This window comes from Alexandromys fortis, unplaced genomic scaffold (assembly GCF_014885135.2).
Source record: "Alexandromys fortis isolate MF-2015 unplaced genomic scaffold, M_Fortis_MF-2015_v1.1 scaffold_7, whole genome shotgun sequence".
NCBI lineage: Eukaryota > Metazoa > Chordata > Mammalia > Rodentia > Cricetidae > Alexandromys > Alexandromys fortis.
The window spans coordinates 21817938-21840162 of NW_026067920.1; the positions used below are offsets into that span (position 1 = coordinate 21817938).

A 22225-nucleotide genomic window follows, 5' to 3' on the forward strand; every position below is an offset into this window, starting at 1 on the left:
GGACAAAACAAACAGTGCCACTCCAAGTCCTTTCTATCAGTTCCTGCCTCCAGGTTCCTGCCTTGTGTTCTGCCCCAACTTTTTTTCATGAACTCTGATAACTGTGATATAGAAAGTATAATTAAAAGCCAGGCAGTGGTGTCACATGCCTTTAATCCCAGCATTAGTATGGCATGCAAGATCATTAGCTGTCAAGTTCAATATCATTCTTTCCTTTTCCCTTTATCATTCAAACTTTTTACTGGGCACTCATTCTGTTACCCACAGTAAGAGTCTATTTCCTAACCTCCCTTGCAGCTGCTTATGCCAAAGTTCAGGTCAAATGATGAACTTGAAATGAACTGGCAGCTGCCTTAGGAAAGAACAGGGGCACTGTCCATCCCCCCCCCCACCTTGCCTGCCTGTCACCTGGAACAGTGACATAACTACAGCTCTTTCTTGTGACCACTTGGGACAACAAGGGCATATGCTACGGACGACAAGGCAGTAAGCTAGAGAAACCCAGGTTCCCGATACCACAAGCTATACTACCTCTCCAGATTCATTGTTTTTGGTTCACATTACAAATTCCAAACCAATCCTAATGGGAAGACAAAGACTGTAAGGTGCTTTAAGCCTCTCTTCTACTCCACCACCGTACTTTCCTCAAGGAGCATGAGCTCCGGGTTCTCTCACATACTGTTACTGTCTCGTTTACATGCCTCTGCTTTTACCCTTGGGTATCCTTTCTTCATCCTCGACATTCCATATTCAGACCCATAGTCCCTAGGTGTATGAACTAATCACACGTCCTTATGAAGACCAGAGGTTAATAGTCCCTATTTCAAAAAAGTTCACTCCCTACCAAACTAAAAACCTTTAGAATACATTACAACACTAGAAATGCCATTTCAGAACATAAAATAATCTTGTGGGGTATCATTTTTTCCAGTAATAAATAACATATAACTCCTTCCCAAAGCCAAAAAGTCCAAACTTTAACTCCCACCAAACTAAACTTCAATGAGAAAGCTTCGTTGGGCTTGATGTGGACTGAAATGACCATCAGCATACCATCGTTAGCTGCATTCCATCTGAATTTTCTCAGTGACACACACTGAAGATCCAAGCTCTCTACGCTTCTGACAGCTTGCTCTATCTTGTGTTGAGAATACCAGAAAGTTTCAGTACCTTGAGAGGTGGATGCCTCATGTGTCTTCAAGTTAGTAAAGTTAACTTCGAAAAAGACTGCATGTTCATATAGGATTCAGTCATCTTCAATTCAATGCAAGGCTCAGAGTCCACAGAGAATTTCTGGAACCCACTCCCTTAAGTTACCCTCTGACAGACACACAGATGCAGTGGCATATATACACTCATTCATATACACACAAAATAAGTAAGTGTAGAAAAACAGCAAGCATGTGTTGAGCCTTTATCAGAAGGCCTGTTATAAAAAAGCACCTGTACATGCACTATTACTGAAAACAGACCTGAAGCAAGCAAATGAGCCACCTAATGTTACAAGGTAAGAACTAATGAAGTTAGGATTTAAATATTTAGAATCTGTTGTTTTTTTAATTTCACTGGCATTAACTGCCGAACTAGAAAAAAAGTGTTGTATGTACTGAAGAGAAATCAGTTCAGTCTGTGTATGTAGACGGCCTGGTTAATGACAACATTTCAGTGATTATACTGAGCACGATGTAGTTTCTCAGATATACACTGACAGACATGACTGGGAACACTACATCTCACTATCATGAAATTAGGAATCCAAATACTTATACAATACAAAGGCATAAATATAAAAACTGAACTGTAGGTTAGTCACTCAGGAAAAAAGATGATTTTCAAGGTAAAAGATTGACATGTTGGGGAGACGGCTGAGCAAAACTGAAGACCTGAATTTGGATCTCCAGTCCCTGAGGAAAGGCCAGGGGTGGCAGTGCATGCAAACCCAGTCCTGGGGTGTTAAGAGACAGGAGGATTGTTAGGGCTTACTGCCTAGCTAGTCTGACCAAATTCATGAGGGAACTGAGTTCAGTGAGAAACTGTCTCAAAAAAAAGGGGGGGGGGAATATTTGAGGAAGACAGCTGACATCAACCTCTGGCCTACACACACACACACACACACACACACACGCACACACACACAGTGTGGTGACTCTCCTCTACATCAGCTCTGCAGAGACTGGAGCAGGAGGATCTCAAATTCCAGGCCGGGCTGAGATACACACTGAAAGCTGTCTCACAAAACAAAAATCAAGATTATAGAATATAGCCATTGCCTATATGTCTTTAAGTTTCTATAAGTCTCCTATTTATATTTTCTGATTTTTTAATCTTTGGTTATAAATACTAAGTTTATTTGTTACTAGTATACTAATTTGTATAATTTAATGGTGATATTAATTTTTAAAATGTTCTTTAGCAAAATTTCTATTAGGCAGATGTTTTCTGTCATTTTCTTAGTTTAGTCAAAATGTCTGAGTTAGCAGACACAATCCCTGTTTACTTTACCTATCTCATTTCCATTTTTAATGCCCAAGAAACACTAGAAACTAATTTTTAAATACTTTCTGCTCTCTCACACCTTTAGACTCTGCTTACCTTGTTCTCTAGTGTGGCCATCTCTAACTCATACTTCATTAAGTCCCAGCTCTAAAGTCACCTTTATAAAAAACTTATTTCTTTAGTGTACATTGCAGTTTTGCCTATATGGATGTCTGTATGAAGGTGTCAGATCCCCTAAAACTAGAATTACAGGAAGTTACAAACTGTCATGTGGATGCTGGGAACTGAACCCGGGTCCTTGGAAGAGTAGTCAGTGCTCTTAACCACTGAGCCATCTGTCTAGCCCCCCAAAGTCACCTTTCTATCATCAACTTGCTTAGCATTTTCCCAACTTATCAGCTGCTTTCTTCAACTACATTTAAAACATTCTAGACAGGAAGATAGGTAATTGCAAAAAAGTTTAGGAATAAATAATAAAAATTTTATATACATTTGACTTTTTACATTTAAACTCACTTATTCACTAAGGTATTATCCTAAGATACAGTATGGACCAAGAACTGAACAACTAAAAAATGATCTGCACACAGAAGAAATGTTCTAGATAGACAAAATCCTCTCAGTCTCTCACAGCTGTCTGTCCGGCTGGCTGGTTCTGAAGACAGAACCCAGGACTCGCATATGCTAAACACTTAAACACGGGTTCTGTCAGGACCACAGGCTCCTTCCTCACCCGCACCAGCTCCTGCAACTTTGATTTGCAATTTATCATTATCCAGTGTTTTCAAAACATTTGACTTGGCTTTAAAGTAATAGTTTTTAAGTCCACTTCAATGGTTTAAATAACAATTAGTCCCATTATTATTTTTACAACAAAGATGAGCCACAAAAACAAACACAATCAAATTTTAGTGAGGACAGCACTCACGTTGGAGAGGCCTTGTGTAATAAAGAAAGCTGCAAGCCTTCAAAAATAATAAGCACTCCTTCATGTCTACAAATGGAGGTAGTTGCTGAGGCGCCTGCTGAACTAGCCTCCATAGCTGTTACACCATTATTGCTATACCTGTCTTTGTGTAAAAATCTCCCCCAGAAAACCAGGAGTTCAAAACTGCTTTGCTATTTACCGGGTTGTTGATCCCCTTAGCTCTGTACAAGCTAAGCAGAATAGAAACAGAAATAGCCCTCGTGTCACAGAACAGTTACCTCTCTTTACTTCCTCATATCCTATGGCTGCTACTGCACAGGAAGTCTGGAAAGCTTTGCAGAATTGGTACAGGTTGGTAACTTTAGCTCTGCATTCGCAGGAAGTAAAATCAAACAGTGGTTATCTGATAGCTATGTAGAGTAAAACTCATGAATAAATAAAACTTTCATAGTTTCGTGTAGTATACAGATAAACCAGAAGAAAAAAAGCAAAAACCTAAACCAAGAAGTTGACTGCTAAAGTATGACTAGGTCAGGACAACAGTGGCAGGAAATTAGTCATCAGCCAGCGTATGGTGGCTGTGATAAAATACCATGACCAAGGCAACTTAGAGAATGGTTTACTTGGGCTTACAGTCCCAGAGGAGTAAGAGTACATCACCACCGCGGCAAAGAAGCACAGCAATGGGCTGGCATGGCAGCAGGAATAGCTAAGAGAGAGCTCACATCTGGAACAGCAAGAAGAGAAGGAACTAGGAATGCCAGGAGGCTTTTAAGATGAACTTCTTCCAGCAAGGCCACAGTGCCTAAGCCTCCCTAAACAGTGCCACCAACTGGGCATCAATTATTCAAATGCCTGAGAATATGGGAAACATCTCATTCAAACCACCGCAGCCTGCCTCCTGCCTCACTCTGGCCCACTGGAAAGCATTTCTGTGAGTGTACCTCTGATGGAGGTGGGTCTTGTATCTTATCTGTTGCTTTCATTGGTTAACTAATAAAGAAAACTGCTTGGCCTGATAGGACAGAAAATTAGGTAGGAGGAGTAAACAGAACAGAATGCGGGAGAAAGAAGCCGAGTCAGGCAGTCGCCATGATTCTCTCACTCCAGACAGACCAGGTTAAGATCTTTCCTGGTAAGCCAGCTTGTGGTGCTACAAAGAATATCAGAAATGGGTTAGATCAATATGTAAAAGCTAGCCATTAAGAGGCTGGAACTAATAGGCCAAGCAGTGTTTAAAAGAATACAGTTTCCATGTAATTATTTCGAGTATAAAGCTAGCCGTGCGGGCGGCCAGGTGCCAGGAATGTAGCCCGCCACTCATATTACTACAGTACCTCAATGCTTATAGTAACTACTGAATAAATATTCGTTAAATTTATTTCTGGAAGCCCTAAAAATGGTTTTTAGCTTCAAGAGAAGAAGAGTGTACTCTACTCAAAGATGGAGAAATGAAGACAAAGCCATATGTTAAAGCATCTTCACGCTACCCTCCAACACAGCAACTGGTGTTTGTCCTATGACATAGATAGTGGTTAAGAGTATAGAGGCTCTGGCAGATCAGGGCCTAATTTCTGGCTTACAGGAAATCTAGGTGGTTATCAACCCCTCGCTACTTCTAAGCCTATCATATAAAGGGATAACAGGAAGCACATGTAAAAAGCTGAGAGCAACACTTATTACATTAATGTGAAGCTTCTGTTTGTGACTATAGTTTGTACTATACTTGTTGATAAGCTCAGAAAGTACATCCCATAGTGTGCTCAGAGACAAAGGAAGGGCTTCTTTTATATTACTATAGGATGCCAAAGAATCAGACCTTTGGAGTCTGAAAACCTATTTAGTTTACAACTAGACTCTTTTTCCTAAGCAAATTATTCTGAACTTCAATTTCCTCTTTTGCAAAATAAGCATTTTTTTTCTGAAACAGGAGAGAAAAATGCAAGATTTAGAGGTCATAAAAAGTCACCTGCCTGGTATCTATTTTTCTTTTCCTGCTGAGTGAGTTAATCAAAGAACTTCAATTGATAAAGTTAAAATTGCCCACAGAGATAATCTGTATTTTCCTAAACATGTTTCAAACAAGGATATTAAAATCAATAAATGTACACCAAAAAAAGCACAAGAAACTGTGTTTTACTTAGTGCCAAAATGTTTCTGACCTTGATTTGTACTTATTAGTACTCTTCTTATTCCTAAAACTAAACAATAAACTTCAGAAAACCATCTTCGTTTCATTCACAATAAGAAATCCTTTAAGCAAAATATGTAAGCCAATTCAAGTATTTTCACTTAAAAATTTAAGCTTTGCTTAATTTTAAAACCTTGTTGTAAGTTGCATTTATTAATAAATGTAACATGCAAGGTCTAAGTGTGGTGGTTTGAATAAGAATGGCCCCCACAGGCTCACATATTTGAATGTTTAGCCATCAGAGAATGACACTACTTGGGAGGGATTAGGTATGGCTTTACTGGAGTAGGTTTGGCCTTATTGGAGGAAGAGTGTCACTGGAGGTGGGCTTTGAGGTTTCAAAAGCCCAAGCCAAGTACCCCTCCCTCCCTACTGCCTGTGGATCTAGATGCAGAATTTTCAGTTCCTTTTCCAGGACCATGTCTCTATGCATGTCAAGCTCAGGAAACTATAAGCAAGCCACAATTCAATGCTTTCCTTTATATGAGTTGCCATGGTCATGATGTCTCTTCACAGCAACAGAACACTGACTAGGACAGTGGGCCACCTCCTTTATGATGTACTGATCAGAAAGATCATAGAAGACCCTCAAATAATGAAAAACCTTGCTATTCCTTCATGGTTGTCCAGCAGAACTAGATGGTAAGGCCCTACTGATGAAGACATCATCCATTTTGGTTGCATGAACTGGAACTGATCTTCCTCCTTGACAGCAAGCTTTCTCTGTGCCGAAGGTGCTGGGCAGAATGCTGGAGATCCTATCTGATAACTCTGAACTGCAGTATCAACCTGCCAGACCAAAATAACCATTTGTGCAGGAGCAGCATGACTGCTAAGGGGACCAAGACTCTGGTTATATATACTTGAGGCCTCTCTACAGCAGGGAATCCATGCCTGGTACAGTAAAACTGCTACAAACCTATAGCTAGGGAGGTCAGAGGGCATGGATGGGCTGTGACTTAACTCTACTGTTTGGCTAAACTGAAATAACGTGGATGTTCTACATGTACAGAGGCAATTACCTCTAAGTTTCAGTCAGAGAAACCTCTCTTTCCAGTCAACTGTGGTGCATGAACAAACTTATTGTTATAGAAGATCCTGAGAACAGTGATGGCTGAGTGTTCAGCCTTAAACAAGATGTTATACCATTTCTTCCAAGGTTCAGGGAATAACTAGAAGAGGAGATGGTGGAAAGAATCTAAGAACTGGAAGACAGAGTGAAGGGTTTCAAAATGCTCCTACTGGACAATACCCAGCCAGTTAAGTACAAACTTTTTTATGTGTGTGTGGCTTTTCTGAAACAGGGTTTCTTCGTATCTTTGGTGCCTGGCCTGGAACTAGCTCTTGCAGACCAGGCTGGCCTCGAACTCACAGAGATCTACCTGTCTCTGCCTCCCGAGTGCTGGGATTAAAGGCGTGCGCCACCACCGCCTGGCTAAGCACAAACTTTAAACAACTGGGAATGACTGTACTCAGTCGGCACAAGAATGAACTCATTAACAGTCAAGCATGGGTGCATGAAGGGACAAGAGAGCCCTAACCATCACTGCTAAACTGTTTCCTATTCAAAGTTTCTGGGAAGCTTAGTCACTGCCTTCAGTTATATCCCCACTGGTAGCTACCACGCCCCAATAGCCACACAGATGGCCCTGGTTAAACTAAATGGGTCGCAACACAAACCCAAAAGCCATGACTGTGGGGATGGGACAGGTGTATGTAGGATGTTGAAAGGAGTGACAGTACATGACTAGAATGCATTTTACACGTGTGTAAAACTGTGGAAGGAAGGAAGGAAGGAAGGAAGGAAGGAAGGAAGGAAGGAAGGAAGGAAGGAAGGAAGGAAGGAAGGAAGGAAAAAATGGAGGAATGTAGGTAATTTAGAAAGCCACAGGATACATACTGCCATTGTAAAGACACTTCAGTGCAACTCTTTCTCCAGAAACCCCTGTCTTTATCTTGGGATTGTGTAATGTCCTTTTCCCACATGGGTCTGTCAAATACTTAATGAAATAACTTGACTTCATTCTGGTTCTTCCTGAAAGTGGCACAGTCAAGGATCTGATGGCTGTGTTAGGCTGTCTTCCGACTGCCACTCAAGTTCTCTAGGTTAGTTTTTACATTAAATGATATCAGAAACACAAAAGAATCAGTACAATGCTTGACACAGAGCACAAATCACTAGCATTATCATTACCTATGGAACACAGAGCTTTGCATACAAATTAAACTTCTTAAATGAAAAACACTGGAGGTAGCTGAATAAGCTGAAAATGGAAGCCTTGGCTAACTTGTGTAAGGCCCTGGTTTGAGCCCTACCAGGGCAAATAAGTAAACTGGAGACTAACATTTGGCTTAGTTGAAAATAAAAAACAAAACAAACACCTTTGAAATGTTATTTCATGATCTCCTGATACAAGAGAACATATCCTAATTCTCCGAGAGCTTTAGGGCTCTTGGTACCATGAAGACAACTGTCTTAAACAAGCCTTTCTGTAATAATAACCCCCATTCAGGGCCTGCTTCCACCTGTTCCCACATTTAATCCATTCACAAGGACCCTCTGACATAGCCATGTTTCTTCTTTTGATTTGTTCTCAACCTTGAAAAAGAATTCTGTCAGTACTTTTTCATCTTGTGCTCTTTGTGACTCAGAGGCTTTAAAAGGGAATACAGACAACAAAAATTAGCTTACATAGCTCTATTATCTTCCTAGTTAAAAACAAAGTGGGTCTTTAAAACTTTTCTGTAAGTCAAACTGTTTTAAAATTGATTATTTAAAAACACATTGTAGCCAGGTGAAAGTGGCACACACATTTAATCCCTGTACTTCGGAGACAGCGGCAGGTGGATCTCTGTGAGTTCAAGGCCAGCCTGGTCCACAGAGTGAGTTCCAGGTCAGCCAGGGATATATATAAAAAAAAAACAAACAAACAAACAAACGAACAAAAAACAAAACCTGTTGTAAATTGCTCCTCAACTCAGTTTTACACTACATTGATTCCTACTGTTGACACCTTCCAAACTCTCACACCTACTGCCAGCCTATTAAAAATGGGAACAATTTCAAAATCCTGAAAAGATGTAAAATTGTAAAATTCCTATGTATTTTAAACCTAGTAAACTACAGATGAGATGATAAAAGAACTGGAAGAAAACCAGAATGACAAAACCAAAATTAAATAAAAAGCAACGCTTTATAGAAAGCAGAAAGGTAAACATGAAGGAAAACCCAATCCCTATACCTTACTAACTCTCAAATTTGTATAGAAATTCTAAGGTATTAAAAGACTTCCAAATATTTTTAACTACAAAACTTAACCGTTACACATACAGATGGTAAATAAAAATCATCTAAATATGGCAAACAGGTATATTCATCACCTTTTTATAGATGTCAAACAGAGCTAAGGTCATAAAATTAGTCAACTACTGGAGGCCTCTGGCTCACGTCCTTACCAGGGAGAGTGGCTGTTTACAAAGAACATTCCTCTTGAGTATGAATTAGAAAAGACAAAGTCAGGCCATTAAGGAAGCTGGAAAGAGAATACCTGGAAGGACCACTTTCTTGAGTCAGAATCTACTAGCTCTTTACTAAAGTCACCTTGCCTCTCCCACCTCACACCAACCGTTAGCCTACCAGTGAAGAAGGGATTTAGAGTAACTATATGATCCTATAAATTCTCTAACAAAGTGGCACCCGAAACATGGCTCAGCTTACACTGTACATTACCTTTAAACTGAATTATTAAATAACTACTAACTAAAGCATGTAGGTTCACTGTCAATTATATAATTCACATCGTGGAAACAGGCCTGAAAAAAATATGGAGATGGAGCAAAAGGAAACAAAAAGAGCCTACAGAAAGGGTTCTATGGAAAACTAAGGGGCAAATATGTGTACATGACCAACAGCTAAGACAGTGGTTCTCTGTTGAGGGAGGTCCTTCCGCCCCTCCAACCAATAGCTGCTGAGATACCAGCCCATTGGGGCGTGGTCTCTCTCCCTTTAAAAAAGGGGCTACTTCCCTCCGCTCTCTCTCTTCACTTCCTGCTCCGCTGGCGACTAGACTCCCTTCCTGGTTGCGCAGAGGGCTGTTGTCTGGGACGGTGATCTGTAAATTTTTTCCTCTTTAAATAAATACCACCCTATTAATCATAATTCCAAACTGGTGTGGCATTGTTCGTGACTTATGCCTTCAGTTCTCAACCCTTCTAATGTTGTGACCCTTTACTACAGTCAGTTCTTCATGTTGTGGTAACTCCCAAGCATAAAATTATTTTCACTGCTATTTCATAACTAACTTTGCTACTGTTATGAATCATAATGTAAATGTCTGTGTTTTCGTATAGTTTAGGCAACCCCTGTGAAAGGGTAGTACAATACCCACCCCCATGGGGTCATGACCCACAGTTGAGAACCACTGAGCTAAGAGAAAAGCCAAGTAATATAAAAGGGAGATTGGAGACTAGGGAAGCCAACCCATTCCCTAGGGACAGCCTGGAAAAAGGAAAAAGCGCAAGATACAGTCGATGTAGCTTCTGTTCAAGAAGAGATAAAATTAGAACCAGAGGCCTATAGAAAATCTCATTTAAAAAGGACACAAAGGAAATCTGACAGTGATAGAAAAATTCTACGTTATTTATTATGCTGGTAAATAACTATTCATTTGTCAAAACCCATAAAACGTACACTAAAAAGGGAGATTAGAAGTTGTACCTTCTAATCTAGTTAATAAATCTAACATTTTAAAAAGCTCTAAACAGCTAAGATGCTGAAAAACCTTACAATGCTTGACCAAGTTGCCAAATCTAATATAACTAAGTGAAGTATACAAGGACACATGATGTTTAAACTTGTCTGATGTTCTACCATTCCTGTCTTCCTTAAATGGAAATTACAGTTTGTGACACCACTCTGAGTGTTCTCAATCAGTGAACAGGAATGACAATGGAGGGTCAAAGAAACTCAGTTTCTGTTTTTTTTTTTTTTTTTCCCTGACTCAAGACACAGAGCAATGACATCTGCTATGATATGTCCACAAGAAGAACACCGTGTGAGTAATCTTATGCCCTGCTTTTGGATTCTTACTTTCACAGCTTTTATTCTTTTTGATTAGCCGTTTACTCCCAGAGAAGGCTGCCTCAAGATCACCCAGGGAGACCAGAAAGTCTTTCTGATACTCGTACCAGTTACATGCTTCTACAGCACCCTCTGGATTTCTTGTTGTGTAATTCTGCACTCAAGTTCTCACAAACGGGAGGGCAAAATGCCGGACAGAGATCGACATTTGTTTTCGTAGTTCTAGAATATAGGTAGTGATGGTCAAGGAGGAAGCACTTGATAATCATTGTTTGAATAACACCCTAAGACAGCAGTTCCGTTTGTTCTTTTTTGAGACAAGATTTTACTATGTAACCCTTGCTGACCTGGAACTCACTATATAGGCTAGAGAAGTCTTGAACTTGTATAATCTACTGCCTCTGCCTTCTAAGAGCTGGGATTAAAGGAGTGTACTGCCAGATCCTCAAGAGACCATGATTTCTATAGACCATGATTTCCTCTGATAATGAGACATGACCGTCTACTATGAAAAAATACATATAACTTCAAGTGTTATTAGGACTTTTGATTCCCACAAAGATCTCCCAAGTTGAGGTGCTTAGTATAAACTTCTGTTTTTATCTTGACTATAAAATGGGGCAAGTGGATATTCATCTGTACAAAACTGAAGGAAGCCCACACTCCCGAAAAGGAATTAGTAAGATTTCCCCCAAGAAACTTCAGGTTGAAAGGGTAAGAGATAGGTATGGGTTGCTCACTTTGCTTCACACAAACATCCTCCCAATGTCAGTGGAAATTTCCTCATCATCTATTAGAGATGCAGACACAGGATAGAAGAACTGCAGAGCCATTTTTAGTTTTCAATTGTCTGTTAAAAACTTCCTACATGAGATATACAATTAGGTGGCTGGACATGCTCCTCTGGAGATGACAAGCAGAAGCTAACTAGCCCAAGCAGTGAAAAAACTAGAGAGCCTTTCTTAACAAGGTGGGAGGTAAAGATGAAGGCTGATGCTGGAGGTTGTCCTCTCACCTGCACAAGCAGGTGATCAAGTGCTCTCTGTCTCTCCTCTCTTTTCTTCTCTCTGCCCCCCCACAAACACACACACACACACACACACACACACACACACATACAGATGTTAGTAGCATAAAGGTCCTTGCCCTTACAAATAAGCACTAACTAAGGAAACCAAGATTGTTAAACATGTAGACTTGTCTTTTCAAAAGGAGAAATATATAACCTGTTTTTCCACAAAGGCGGCTGGTGGTTAATAACATGATGATTAATGCTATCTGTAGGACTAGGCCATCCTAAGCTCCCATAAGCAAGACCATTATCTGTACGGCCAGGGATTTCCCAAACCTCCCTCCAACTAGGATCTATGTTGGCTAAGAACCCAAATTACCTCCATACCACCTATATGACCAAGACCACACTAGATCCTCCCCACAGGTTCTTAAGATAACACATGTACCCTACCTCTAGAACCCACGTTAATGGAAATGACATGTACTTTGAGAAGAATTTCAATGTAATTATGCCTCCTTATGCACAGGGGATTATGTTACACCAGAACATTTTTCCAAATCATACTGTACCTAAATATATATATATACGATAAACTGCATGGCGTCAGACTCTACAAATCTGAACCAACACCAGCTAAGTTGTGTTAAACTGATTTCCTTCTGGCATCACACAAATTGTACCCTGCTGGGCAATCTGGGACACAACCCCCTGAGAAGGTTAAAACAAAACCTTTTTCTTTAAATAGAAAAAAGAGATAGGATTTCTAGACCTCTAATCCAAGGGGTTGCAACCATAAATAAAAGAGTAGAAAATTAATAATAGTAATAATAATAAAAGACAGAGGAAAGACACTATTTTTCTGCTGAATGTACTTTGGCAGGTCTTGGCAGAGTGGGAGGAATGGACTCCGTAACCCCTCCAGCTTCCTGGCTTTCCAGCCATCACCCAGTCCTGAATCAGTCCTGAATGTTCAGGGCTCGCCCCTGTGCTACCTGACCTGAACTCAGAGCTCTCAGTGTCTGACACGACACCTGAGTTCCAAATATTGGTAGACAGAACTAACCTGCTTCAGCAAGAGCTAGGTCTTAGCTGCTCTAGAATTTAGTGTTTTTTTGTTGTTGTTTATTTTTTGTTAATTCATTTTCTCCCACAGCAGGAATAACTCAATAATGATTGATCAATATGGTCCCTTCATGGGAGAAAAGATCAAAGCAAGAGCAGCCTCTAGTACAGGAACAATTGCAACTAGGACATAAAGTCCTTTATGCTGATCAAACTTCCTGAAGTACTGATCATTTAGTGTATGGACGACATTCTCCCCTCCTGCTCATCTTACCAATAAGTAAGCGAATGCTTAACTTTTATAATAAATAAACCAAAGGAGAGAAACTTAAATTTTGAAGCCAAGTCAATTGAACACATTCTTATCTTGCCCATCACTACTGAAGATTTGATTCCACTCTTTAAGCTGCTTTTCTTGAGACCCTCATTTAAAATCTGTAAGAAATGTAACATGGGAAGCAGGGCAGGCTGTTAGCTTATTACATAATGCTGCTGGTAAAGTGGTAGCTCACAGAATGAGTCTCTTGCTTCCTTATCAATTACTTACCTTTCCTCTTTAGTGTTTACTGGAATTATATGTCAACAAGGTATTATAAAAAAAAATGTATGTATGTCATAATTCTCCACAACAAACTGTAACTTATTTTCAAGAAATTGAAGACTAATGGTGGGAAGGACATGTTTTAAACAACCTACTGGTAAAGAGCCTATAGAAATCATTGTGCCACTAAATAAAATGTAGGTTATTTGTTCCACACTGAGAATAATTGACAGACTGCATTATATTATTACTTTGGGTAACATTATTTTGGATAATGATAATAAATAATCATTATCCAAAAGATCCCCTTTTATGACTTTTTTAAAATACCTATGGGTATTGTTTAAAATTACATTTAAAATTCTATAAAGATTGCTTTCAATGCTTCTACAGATGGCTCTTCAAAAGAACAAGGTTTGTTATGTTTTATATACAAATTCCACATGCTTCACCCCTGGTTGTACAGCTTAATAGTTGGAACTTGCTGTAACCAATCAGCTTTTATTAGATGTTTCTCGGCCACTGAATATTTTAAGTATTACAGTATCCTATACTCCCTCCATTTTAACTATTCAACTGTGCAATTACAGAAAGACAGGAGCTACAGACAAAAGGTATGTCTCTGTTTCAATGAAATGTTACTTACAAACTACAGGGAGACTCCAAACTATGCACAAAAACAGATGCAAGCCTATAAGATGGCTCAGTGGGCAGAGGTGCTTGCACACAGGTCCAAACACCTGGGTTCAACCTCCTGATCCCACAAGGTGGCAGGAGAGAGCTATCTTCTCAACTCCATACAATTGTGCACATCTGCACTCACACGTATACACAATCACACATATAATTACACACAACACACACACTACCAGAGCCTTTGGATGACAGTGCTTATGTAGACAACTTTGAAGCTAGCTTGACATTAACAATGTCATTCTAAGTGGTGGTTTTCCCATGATAATTTCTATTTGGCCAGGAATTATATTTTGAAAAGAAAACTGTGTCTCTTATAATCTCTAAGGCCTAAGAATAATTTTTTGGGGGACAGAAGGCAGGGAAGGCTGGGTGAAGAACCAGGTAAAAGAATATTTGTCCATTAACTATTTGCAAAGATTGGTAGCAAAACTAAACAAGACAAAGAAGTGCAGATAATTTTTGCTTCTGCCATCCGGATCCTCGACATCACAGCGCATGTGATTACAAGTGCATATCAAGACCTGGGATATTTTTAAGTGAAAACTTACACTTTCATAGACACGAAGACAAAAGAACACACAAAAGGCATCTCTTATGCAGAATGAATTTTCTTTTCTCTTTGATCTTTTTTTTTTTTCACATTAACTGTGCATTTTCATTAACAATTATGGCCTCCTGAAAGGAGTTAGCAGAATGCTGTTGGGAAGTGAGTGGTAAAAATCCCAGGATAGATCTGATTTCTTCTCCAGCCTCCAACCATCACTTTAAGAACTTGCACTGTACATCACAATCTTTCAAAAAACAGATTTCTCCACTAGCAAAGCAGATTTTTGAACCTTAAAATGCAGGAAAAAAAAATACACGTGCTTCTTTCCTATTCAAAAGGTTAAGTTCATCTAGAATATAAAGAATTAAATTAAAAAAAAAAATCACAACTTTAGAACTAAATCTGTCCCCAACTAGATAGCTGAGGTTCTCTTTTCTTTTGAAATTACTTTGTGGAATCTTTTTGATAAAGGTAGGGACCTGTAAAACAAAATGGATATAGGGATGCTCTCTACTTCTGGCCAGAGAGGAGAGGTAAAGATGAGTTCTCAGAACGTTGCCTAAGTTTACCTCATGCCCAGGAACACGTGATCCGTGGCTCACTGTGCACGTATGAGACTGCAGGACAAGCTGTACACCACCAGCTAATCCTGTCACTTTGTAAACCTCAGGCCTGACCTTCAGTCCGAAGGTTAGACTGTAAAGGGCACTGCCCCAGTGAGCTTCTAGAGCTGGTTCATCCTTCAGCATTAACCCATGGACAGGTGTTCTAAACCCTAGCATGACACTGGGTCCCACTGCAAGGACCAGGATCTGCACATGGGCTGCTGCACAAGGGCTAACGCTCTGCCCAAGACTGACGTCAGGCTCTGCAGCGGGGCTCCCAAGTCTGCTGCTGGAGCCTGCCACAGAGAGGTCAACTTAAGTTATTCAGTTAGGAATAATTCTAAAGCAAAAAGTCTAAGTATTTAAAGTGACTTAAGCTATCATTATGTTAGAGACACTGTTGTCAAATACTTTTAAAAGCTGGATGAATCTATGTTTAATTCTTTTAAAAAAAATCATACCTATCCAGAAGAATTCTCTCATTTTCTTCAGGAAAGAAAATATTAATTCTGCTAGCTAATAGCAAATAAATAAATAAATCATAATAATTAGTGCAAGAGGGCCAAGTAAAACAAAGACCTAAATTAGGGATGCCCTACCACCACCACCCAAAAAACCTTGCTAGCTAATTATAATTGACATTATAGAGAAATTTTTTAAATTGACTTTATTATTGTGTTTCTCTCTGTATGTGTGCACATATGTGTGTGCGTGTGTGTACATGAACCACTACACATGTGTAGAGGTCAGAGGACAACTCTCAGGGGGTCATTCTTTCTTTCCACTGTGGTTCCAGGAACTTAATTCAGATCTTCAGACTTGCATGGCAAGCACTGTTCCTCCTCCTGATGATTTACCCCGCCAACTCAGCAAGAGAAATTTTAACTTCAGTGTTAAAATGAAAGAATAGAATCCAGATGGCTAATAGAGATTTTGTTTGTTTTGTTCTCTTTTTTAACAAACACGTAATCTATAAATTTTAAATTTTTAAGAACTCTTCCACATGTGGGAATGAGTATTATTTCTAAGAAGGAAATTATTTATGATGTGCTCATTAGAAAAAAAATATATAAGGTTGACTCTGTTAGCTTTAATTGCCATTGCTGGTTATATCTACATGAGTGAACCCAAGTCCCAGCAAAACTCGGTAAACACAGGCACTGGGCTTAGACTTCAGTAAGTTTGCTCTGAATCTCATTTCAAAACTGTTAGAATAACTAAGATTACAAATGCATAACTAAAGAATACTACACATGGTAAAAAAAATTAAAACTAAAAAACCAAACTCTACAAAATGCTTCAAGGTAGATTCTACTTTATCTATATTCTCTTAACAAAGTTTCACAACAGCCTGTGAAGTAGACAAAGCACCTGTGTTAGTCTCATTTTACATAAAACAAAGTAGTAGAGCTCGTATTTAAGTATCTAATACTACCCTTTACCCCTCCTCAGTAGGGCTTTCTGCTAGGGACCAATGACAGATGCAGGCATCAATCAGCACTGTGTCTCCAAGAACACAGAGGATTTTGACAGGTCAGGAAATAATATATGCAGAAATCTAGAGGCAGGGAGTGAAGTGAAGGGAATGCTAGGCTGGTTGGCAAAGGCAGACAGGGTTACAGGCGGGTTGAAAGAACGGAGAGAGCTTTAAGTCTGGCTAAGTGCCTGCACGCTGCTGTAGGCAGAAAGAAATCTTACAGTATGTTCTGTACTAGAGTAGACTGTAAACTAATGACAAGGATCTAAAATGGGAAGTGCTGTGGTGAGATAGGACTTTGAAAAGTCCTCTGCAAGGCACTAACTGGTCTAAAACAGAGAAAAATAGTTGAAGGCTACCCTCACAGCCCAGCACGAAGATCACACATCACAGACTGAAAGCGACGCAATTGCCGATATGGCTCTTTTAAGTCCTCACAACTCTCCTACAGAGTTAGGACAACATCCCACGTTATCTTGAATTTTCTTACACTTTATCTAAAACTTACCGAATCTTCTGGAGGTCTCTGGATTTTACCCCAGTCTACAGAAGGTCCCTTTTCTTGCAAAAATCTATGATATAGCTTCCGAAATCCATCAAGATCTTTTTTAGTATGCTGTGAAAATGGAAACAATTGTTATAAACAGCCAAACATTTAATACATAGTAAACAAGATGCAGACTATACTTTAAAAATACATTTAAGTGAAATTCTTACACTATTAGAACATAAAGTAGGACCAATTTTTAAGGCCTGTTTGAAACAGAAGTAGGAAAACTAAAAGGAATTCTATTTAAAGGATTCTTTAACATAAAAGCTAAACTTCTCCCTACCCTCAGCCAGTCAGTTATCACGTAAGTAGACAGTACTTGGTTCCAATGAATTTCAACATGTTCCCTATCACATACCACTATTTTTTTCTACCTCTGAGTACAAAAAAATTACACCAAAAGAACAAAAAATAAAACATAACTAACCTCAAAACATTAAAAAAAAATGAAGTACAACAACTGAAATTGAAAGATAAAAGATAATGTCAAGAAAAGTAAAGCTTCTCAGCCCTGGGGAACTCCTATGATAGCTCCCAGGAGCACAGTTCTGATAGGCTGGCTTTGGGAAACAGGCAAGAAGAGTACATGGTGACAGGAACTTCTCACAGATCCCACTAATCACAGGAACCACTTCTCTACCCAATAATATTAAAACACAAAGTATAATTCTGTCCATACGCTTTGGTGACTTAGGAATTTCCTCAGCTTAAAAAAAAAAAGTAGTTTTACTGTTCAGCAAATGTTAAAGGTCCTTGGCTGTTTTAACAAGGCTAACTTTCTGGTGTCACATCCCAAGCTTATTTCAGGCTGGAAAACCAACACTGGCATCAACTGAGTATGTGGACACACAAATCAAAAGACACTTTCAAGTCCTTACCTCAAACTCATGTGAGGTTGCTGTTGTGAGTATTTTTTCTAATTCTTTCTTCACAGATAATTCTAGTTCTTGGAGAATGACTTCTTGGAACTGAGAAGCACCATCTTGAGACATCGCTTTGCTAAGGTCTTAAATTAAAAAAAAAAAAAAAAGCCACGGATTAAAATCAGCCAGCAACAAGGAGACTTACGAATTGTGTTATTTCTAGATTAGTTAAGGTGAAGACTCACTGGCCTTTGCTTTTTAACAAAATGGACGTATGCTAAACAAAGTGTAGTGACTGTTCTTGGCTGTCAACCCAACATCTGGCTTAACTAAAACCCAAATGGCTGGGGTACACTTGTGAGAGATTTTACTTATTAAATCATCTGAAATGGGAAGACTCAATTATGATCTGTAGTTTCTGAGGTGGGAAGATCTGCCTTCAATCTGGACCACGCCTTCTGCTTACTGCCTAAAGGACATGGAAGAAGAAAGCTGTTGCTCTTTGCTTGCTTGCCATCACCCTCACTGGCAAATTCATTCTTTCACAGGCATTAGAACCTATTCCTTTGGGATTCTAGAGTATACTGAAGACCAGCTGAGAGTCATCCACTCCCACAGACGAAAAACAGTGACCGGATTCTCAAACTCAACATGTGATACAGTCATGTTGAACTAGCTGGATCACAGCCTGTAAGCCATTCTAATACATATATATGTATGTATGTATGTATGTATGTATGTATGTATAATACATTTGAGTTATATATTGCATAAGACATAAACATCATATATTATATAGTATATAGCATATATAATATAGAATTAAGGTACAATATATAATTTGCATGTTATATTATATATTATAGGTAAATATATAGTTTTATTATATAATTAAATACATATCATTCATTCAATATATATTCACTCTATCAGTTCTGTTCCTATAGAGAAAGCAAATACAGAAAGATGCCTATAAAAAGACTTATCAGTGAATAAGTGGTAAAAAGATTATCAGTAAAAAAAATTACTATACTCTTGATGTGGGAGTGATTTCTTATTAATAAAGAAACTGCCTAGGCCCATTTGATAGGCCAACCCTTAGGTGGGTGGAGAAAACAGAACAGAATTCTGGGAGAAAGAAGCTGAGTCAAGGAGTCGCCATGATTCTCCCGCTCCAGACAGACGCAGGTTAAGATCCTCCCTGGTAAGCCAGCTCGTGGGCTACACAGAATATTAGAAATGGGTTAGAACAATATGTAAGAGCTAGCCAATAAGAACTAGCTGGGCCAGGCAGTGTTTAATAGAATACAGTTTCCGTGTAATTATATAAGCTAGCCATGCGGGCGGCCGGGTGCCGGGGATGCAGCCCCGCCGCTCCTATTTCAACATACTCTTTTTAAAAAAAAATTAGTCAAGGGGAAGGTTTTTTAAAACTTTTTAAAAGACACATAAAAATCTACTACTTTATAAACTAAAAATAAATAAATGAATGATTTCTTTAGAGCATGGAACTTCCAGATGTCATAAAGTTTTTAAACAAGAACTCAGTATCAGGCGCAGAACATCTTCCTATAAGTTGCTGGCCAAAGAGGTCTAAGCACCCAACCCCACCCAAGGAATACAGGCTACTGTCATTGATCTTGATTGCCCCCACCCCAAAACTAGATGGTAAGACACTGTTGCTGAAGATACCACATAAGATTCTTTATTACAGGAAACACAGAAATGAAGGTAGAACTGATCTGAAAACTCTCTACCCATTGGGCAGTGTCCATGGTGCCAGAAGGTGTTATGCAGGCTGCTGGGGGGAAATACATTAATAGTCTCACTCAGCAAAATAATGTGCACCACTAACTCATCAAGTAAAATATATCCACTGGGACAATAGTGGTCTGACTACTTTGAAGATAATCAACTGCTTTGTGATTGCATTTGAGGTCTGCCTCCAAGGGAGGGAGCACACCTGACAGTGTAAACCTGGTCAGAAGCCTGGCCCCAACAAGAAAACACTAACTTTGTTTTCCTGTATGAACATATTGTCAAACTGGCTTCTCAATAATTATGTTTATACTCACAGACACATGTAAGTCTCAGCCCTAGAAAATGCAGCTCCTTTTTGTGGAAGATGATGGTTAGTGGAAAAGAAAAGAAAGAAAAAAACCTCTATCTAATAAGGAGCTGGGACTAAGTGAGTGACTGATGTGCACTCAGCACTAAATGAGACATCTCCATTCACACTTCCCCTCCCAAGGCCCACAGAACATCACAAAAGAGAGGGTGGAAAGAACTGAAGAGCCAGAGGATGGAGAGTGTCATGAAATGCTGCTATCTGGTACAGTATTACTGCTGCAACCATGAACACACACATGCACAAGACTGGGCCCTCTAACTTCCTACCATGGACAGGGAGATGCCTGCTCTGAGAACCTAGTGAATATTAATGGTTACTGGGGGAGGGTAAGTCATTTCTCTAATACAGCCACTGGGGAACTAGGTGGGAAAAAGGGGTTCTGAGGGAAAAAGGGGAATACCAGAGAGTAATGGGGACTAAATATAATCACAATACATTGTATAAATGCATGAAATCATAAAAAAAATTGGGGAGGAACTGGAGAGATGGCTCAATGACTAAAAACACTTACTGCTCATAAAGATGACCGGAGTTCAGTACCCAACTCCCACATGGCAACTGCAACTGTTAACTCCAGTTCCAGGGGATCTGACACCCTCTTCTGACCTCTGCAAGCACCAGGCACACACATGATGCACTTACACACATGCAGGTAAAACATTCATTCTTATAAGTTTAACCGCAATCATCATTTCACAGGAGTTTAATTGAAATTGTCACATATCACAGAAGATACAAATTTTATATGGTTAACATACAGACTTTAAGTCAGAGCAACATGATTATGCCAACTGATGCCCCCAGCAAGGGAAAGAGCCAGTAAAGTCACATGGGCATCTTGTTCAACAAGAGCTATCTTTTGGAGCCTGTTCTTCGGGGTGTGACTCCCTTGGATTATTTAAAATAAAACTACACTGATAGTTATACATTGAGGATATGGTGAGATACAAAAGAATAACGTCAATAAAGAATCCAATTGTGAAATAGATTAAAAGGAAAACAGTATGAACACTGAGTACCAACAGAGTAAAAAGAAAAATGAAGAAAACTAAAATATGGAGTAAAGTTACAACTATTTATGATAGACTTACAAAAATATACCTAAAAGATTCATATAAATAGAAGTTATCTTTGTATTACAGCTAAAGTCAATGCTACCTGGCATGCTAGTAGCCCATACACAGGATTTAATGGGAAGGTCTATATAAGACCTGAACTACTGTCTCTTTTAAAGTCTAGTTTTGTATTATTACCACTAATTTTTTTTTTTGTTTCTACTTTTCCGTTGGGTATTTGTAAGCAAATGTAAATAGCCCCAAATTAACTTTTTCTTTTTCTACTGTTAAGACCACACAAGGATGAAGTCCACAGAGGTAACTTGGGACTTGGGAGGAGCCCTGGGCTCCTTTAATTTTCTTTATCTATGTTATTAGCTGCTATGGGTAAAGGTCTTGCTGACCGTGTGCTTTCTCTTGGAAGCACTGGACAAAGTTTCCTGTGTTGGCCTTCCTGTTCATAGAATGTAAAGTGGTTGAGTCCAATCTCTGAATCAACAGAACAGATGGGTCACCAGAGCTGTAGGTCAGAGTGTCCATCATTCGATGGAATGCAGCTGCACGAGGGCAGGGGTTAAAATTCTGTCTGCCCCTTTAGTCTCTCTGTTTAGCATCAGTTTACAAGGACGCTTACTAAACAACACCCATAAGGTCACTTACCAAGTGCTGAAAAACAAACCTTGCTTTAAAATTTAGTTGTTACTTGGCAAAAACATATTCTTTCAAGTAAACCAGATTTAAGACTCTATTTATTTTCTCCCAAGACAAGGTTTCTCTGTGTAACAGTCCTGGCTGTCCCGGAACTTGATTTGTAGACCAGCCTGGCCTTGAACTTACTGAAATCCTCCTGCCTCTGCCTCTCAAGTGCTGGGATTAAAACGTGTGCCACCACTGCCTGGCTAAGTCTCAATTTCTTAATTAGAAGCCTAGCATGATTCGTATAAACTATTAAATTTATTTTGAAAAAATAAATATATATATATGATTT

The 22225-nt window shown here is 39.2% G+C and overlaps 1 protein-coding gene across 3 annotated transcripts in view; it reads right to left on the reverse strand.

The window, feature by feature from the left end:
* The window catches only part of Ugp2 (UDP-glucose pyrophosphorylase 2), a 55652-nt gene that overhangs the window by 17465 nt on the left and 15962 nt on the right, over positions 1 to 22225 (reverse strand). For 2 of the 3 annotated variants that reach the window (XM_050141121.1, XM_050141122.1), the window contains exons 2-3: positions 18067 to 18194; positions 17147 to 17254 (exon numbers count right to left, since the gene is read on the reverse strand). In XM_050141121.1, the coding sequence (XP_049997078.1) occupies positions 17147 to 17254; positions 18067 to 18194 (236 nt within the window). Of the gene's footprint in view, positions 1 to 17146; positions 17255 to 18066; positions 18195 to 20693; positions 20716 to 22225 lie in introns of those variants that run through there. The other variant, XM_050141123.1, reaches the window with a different exon arrangement.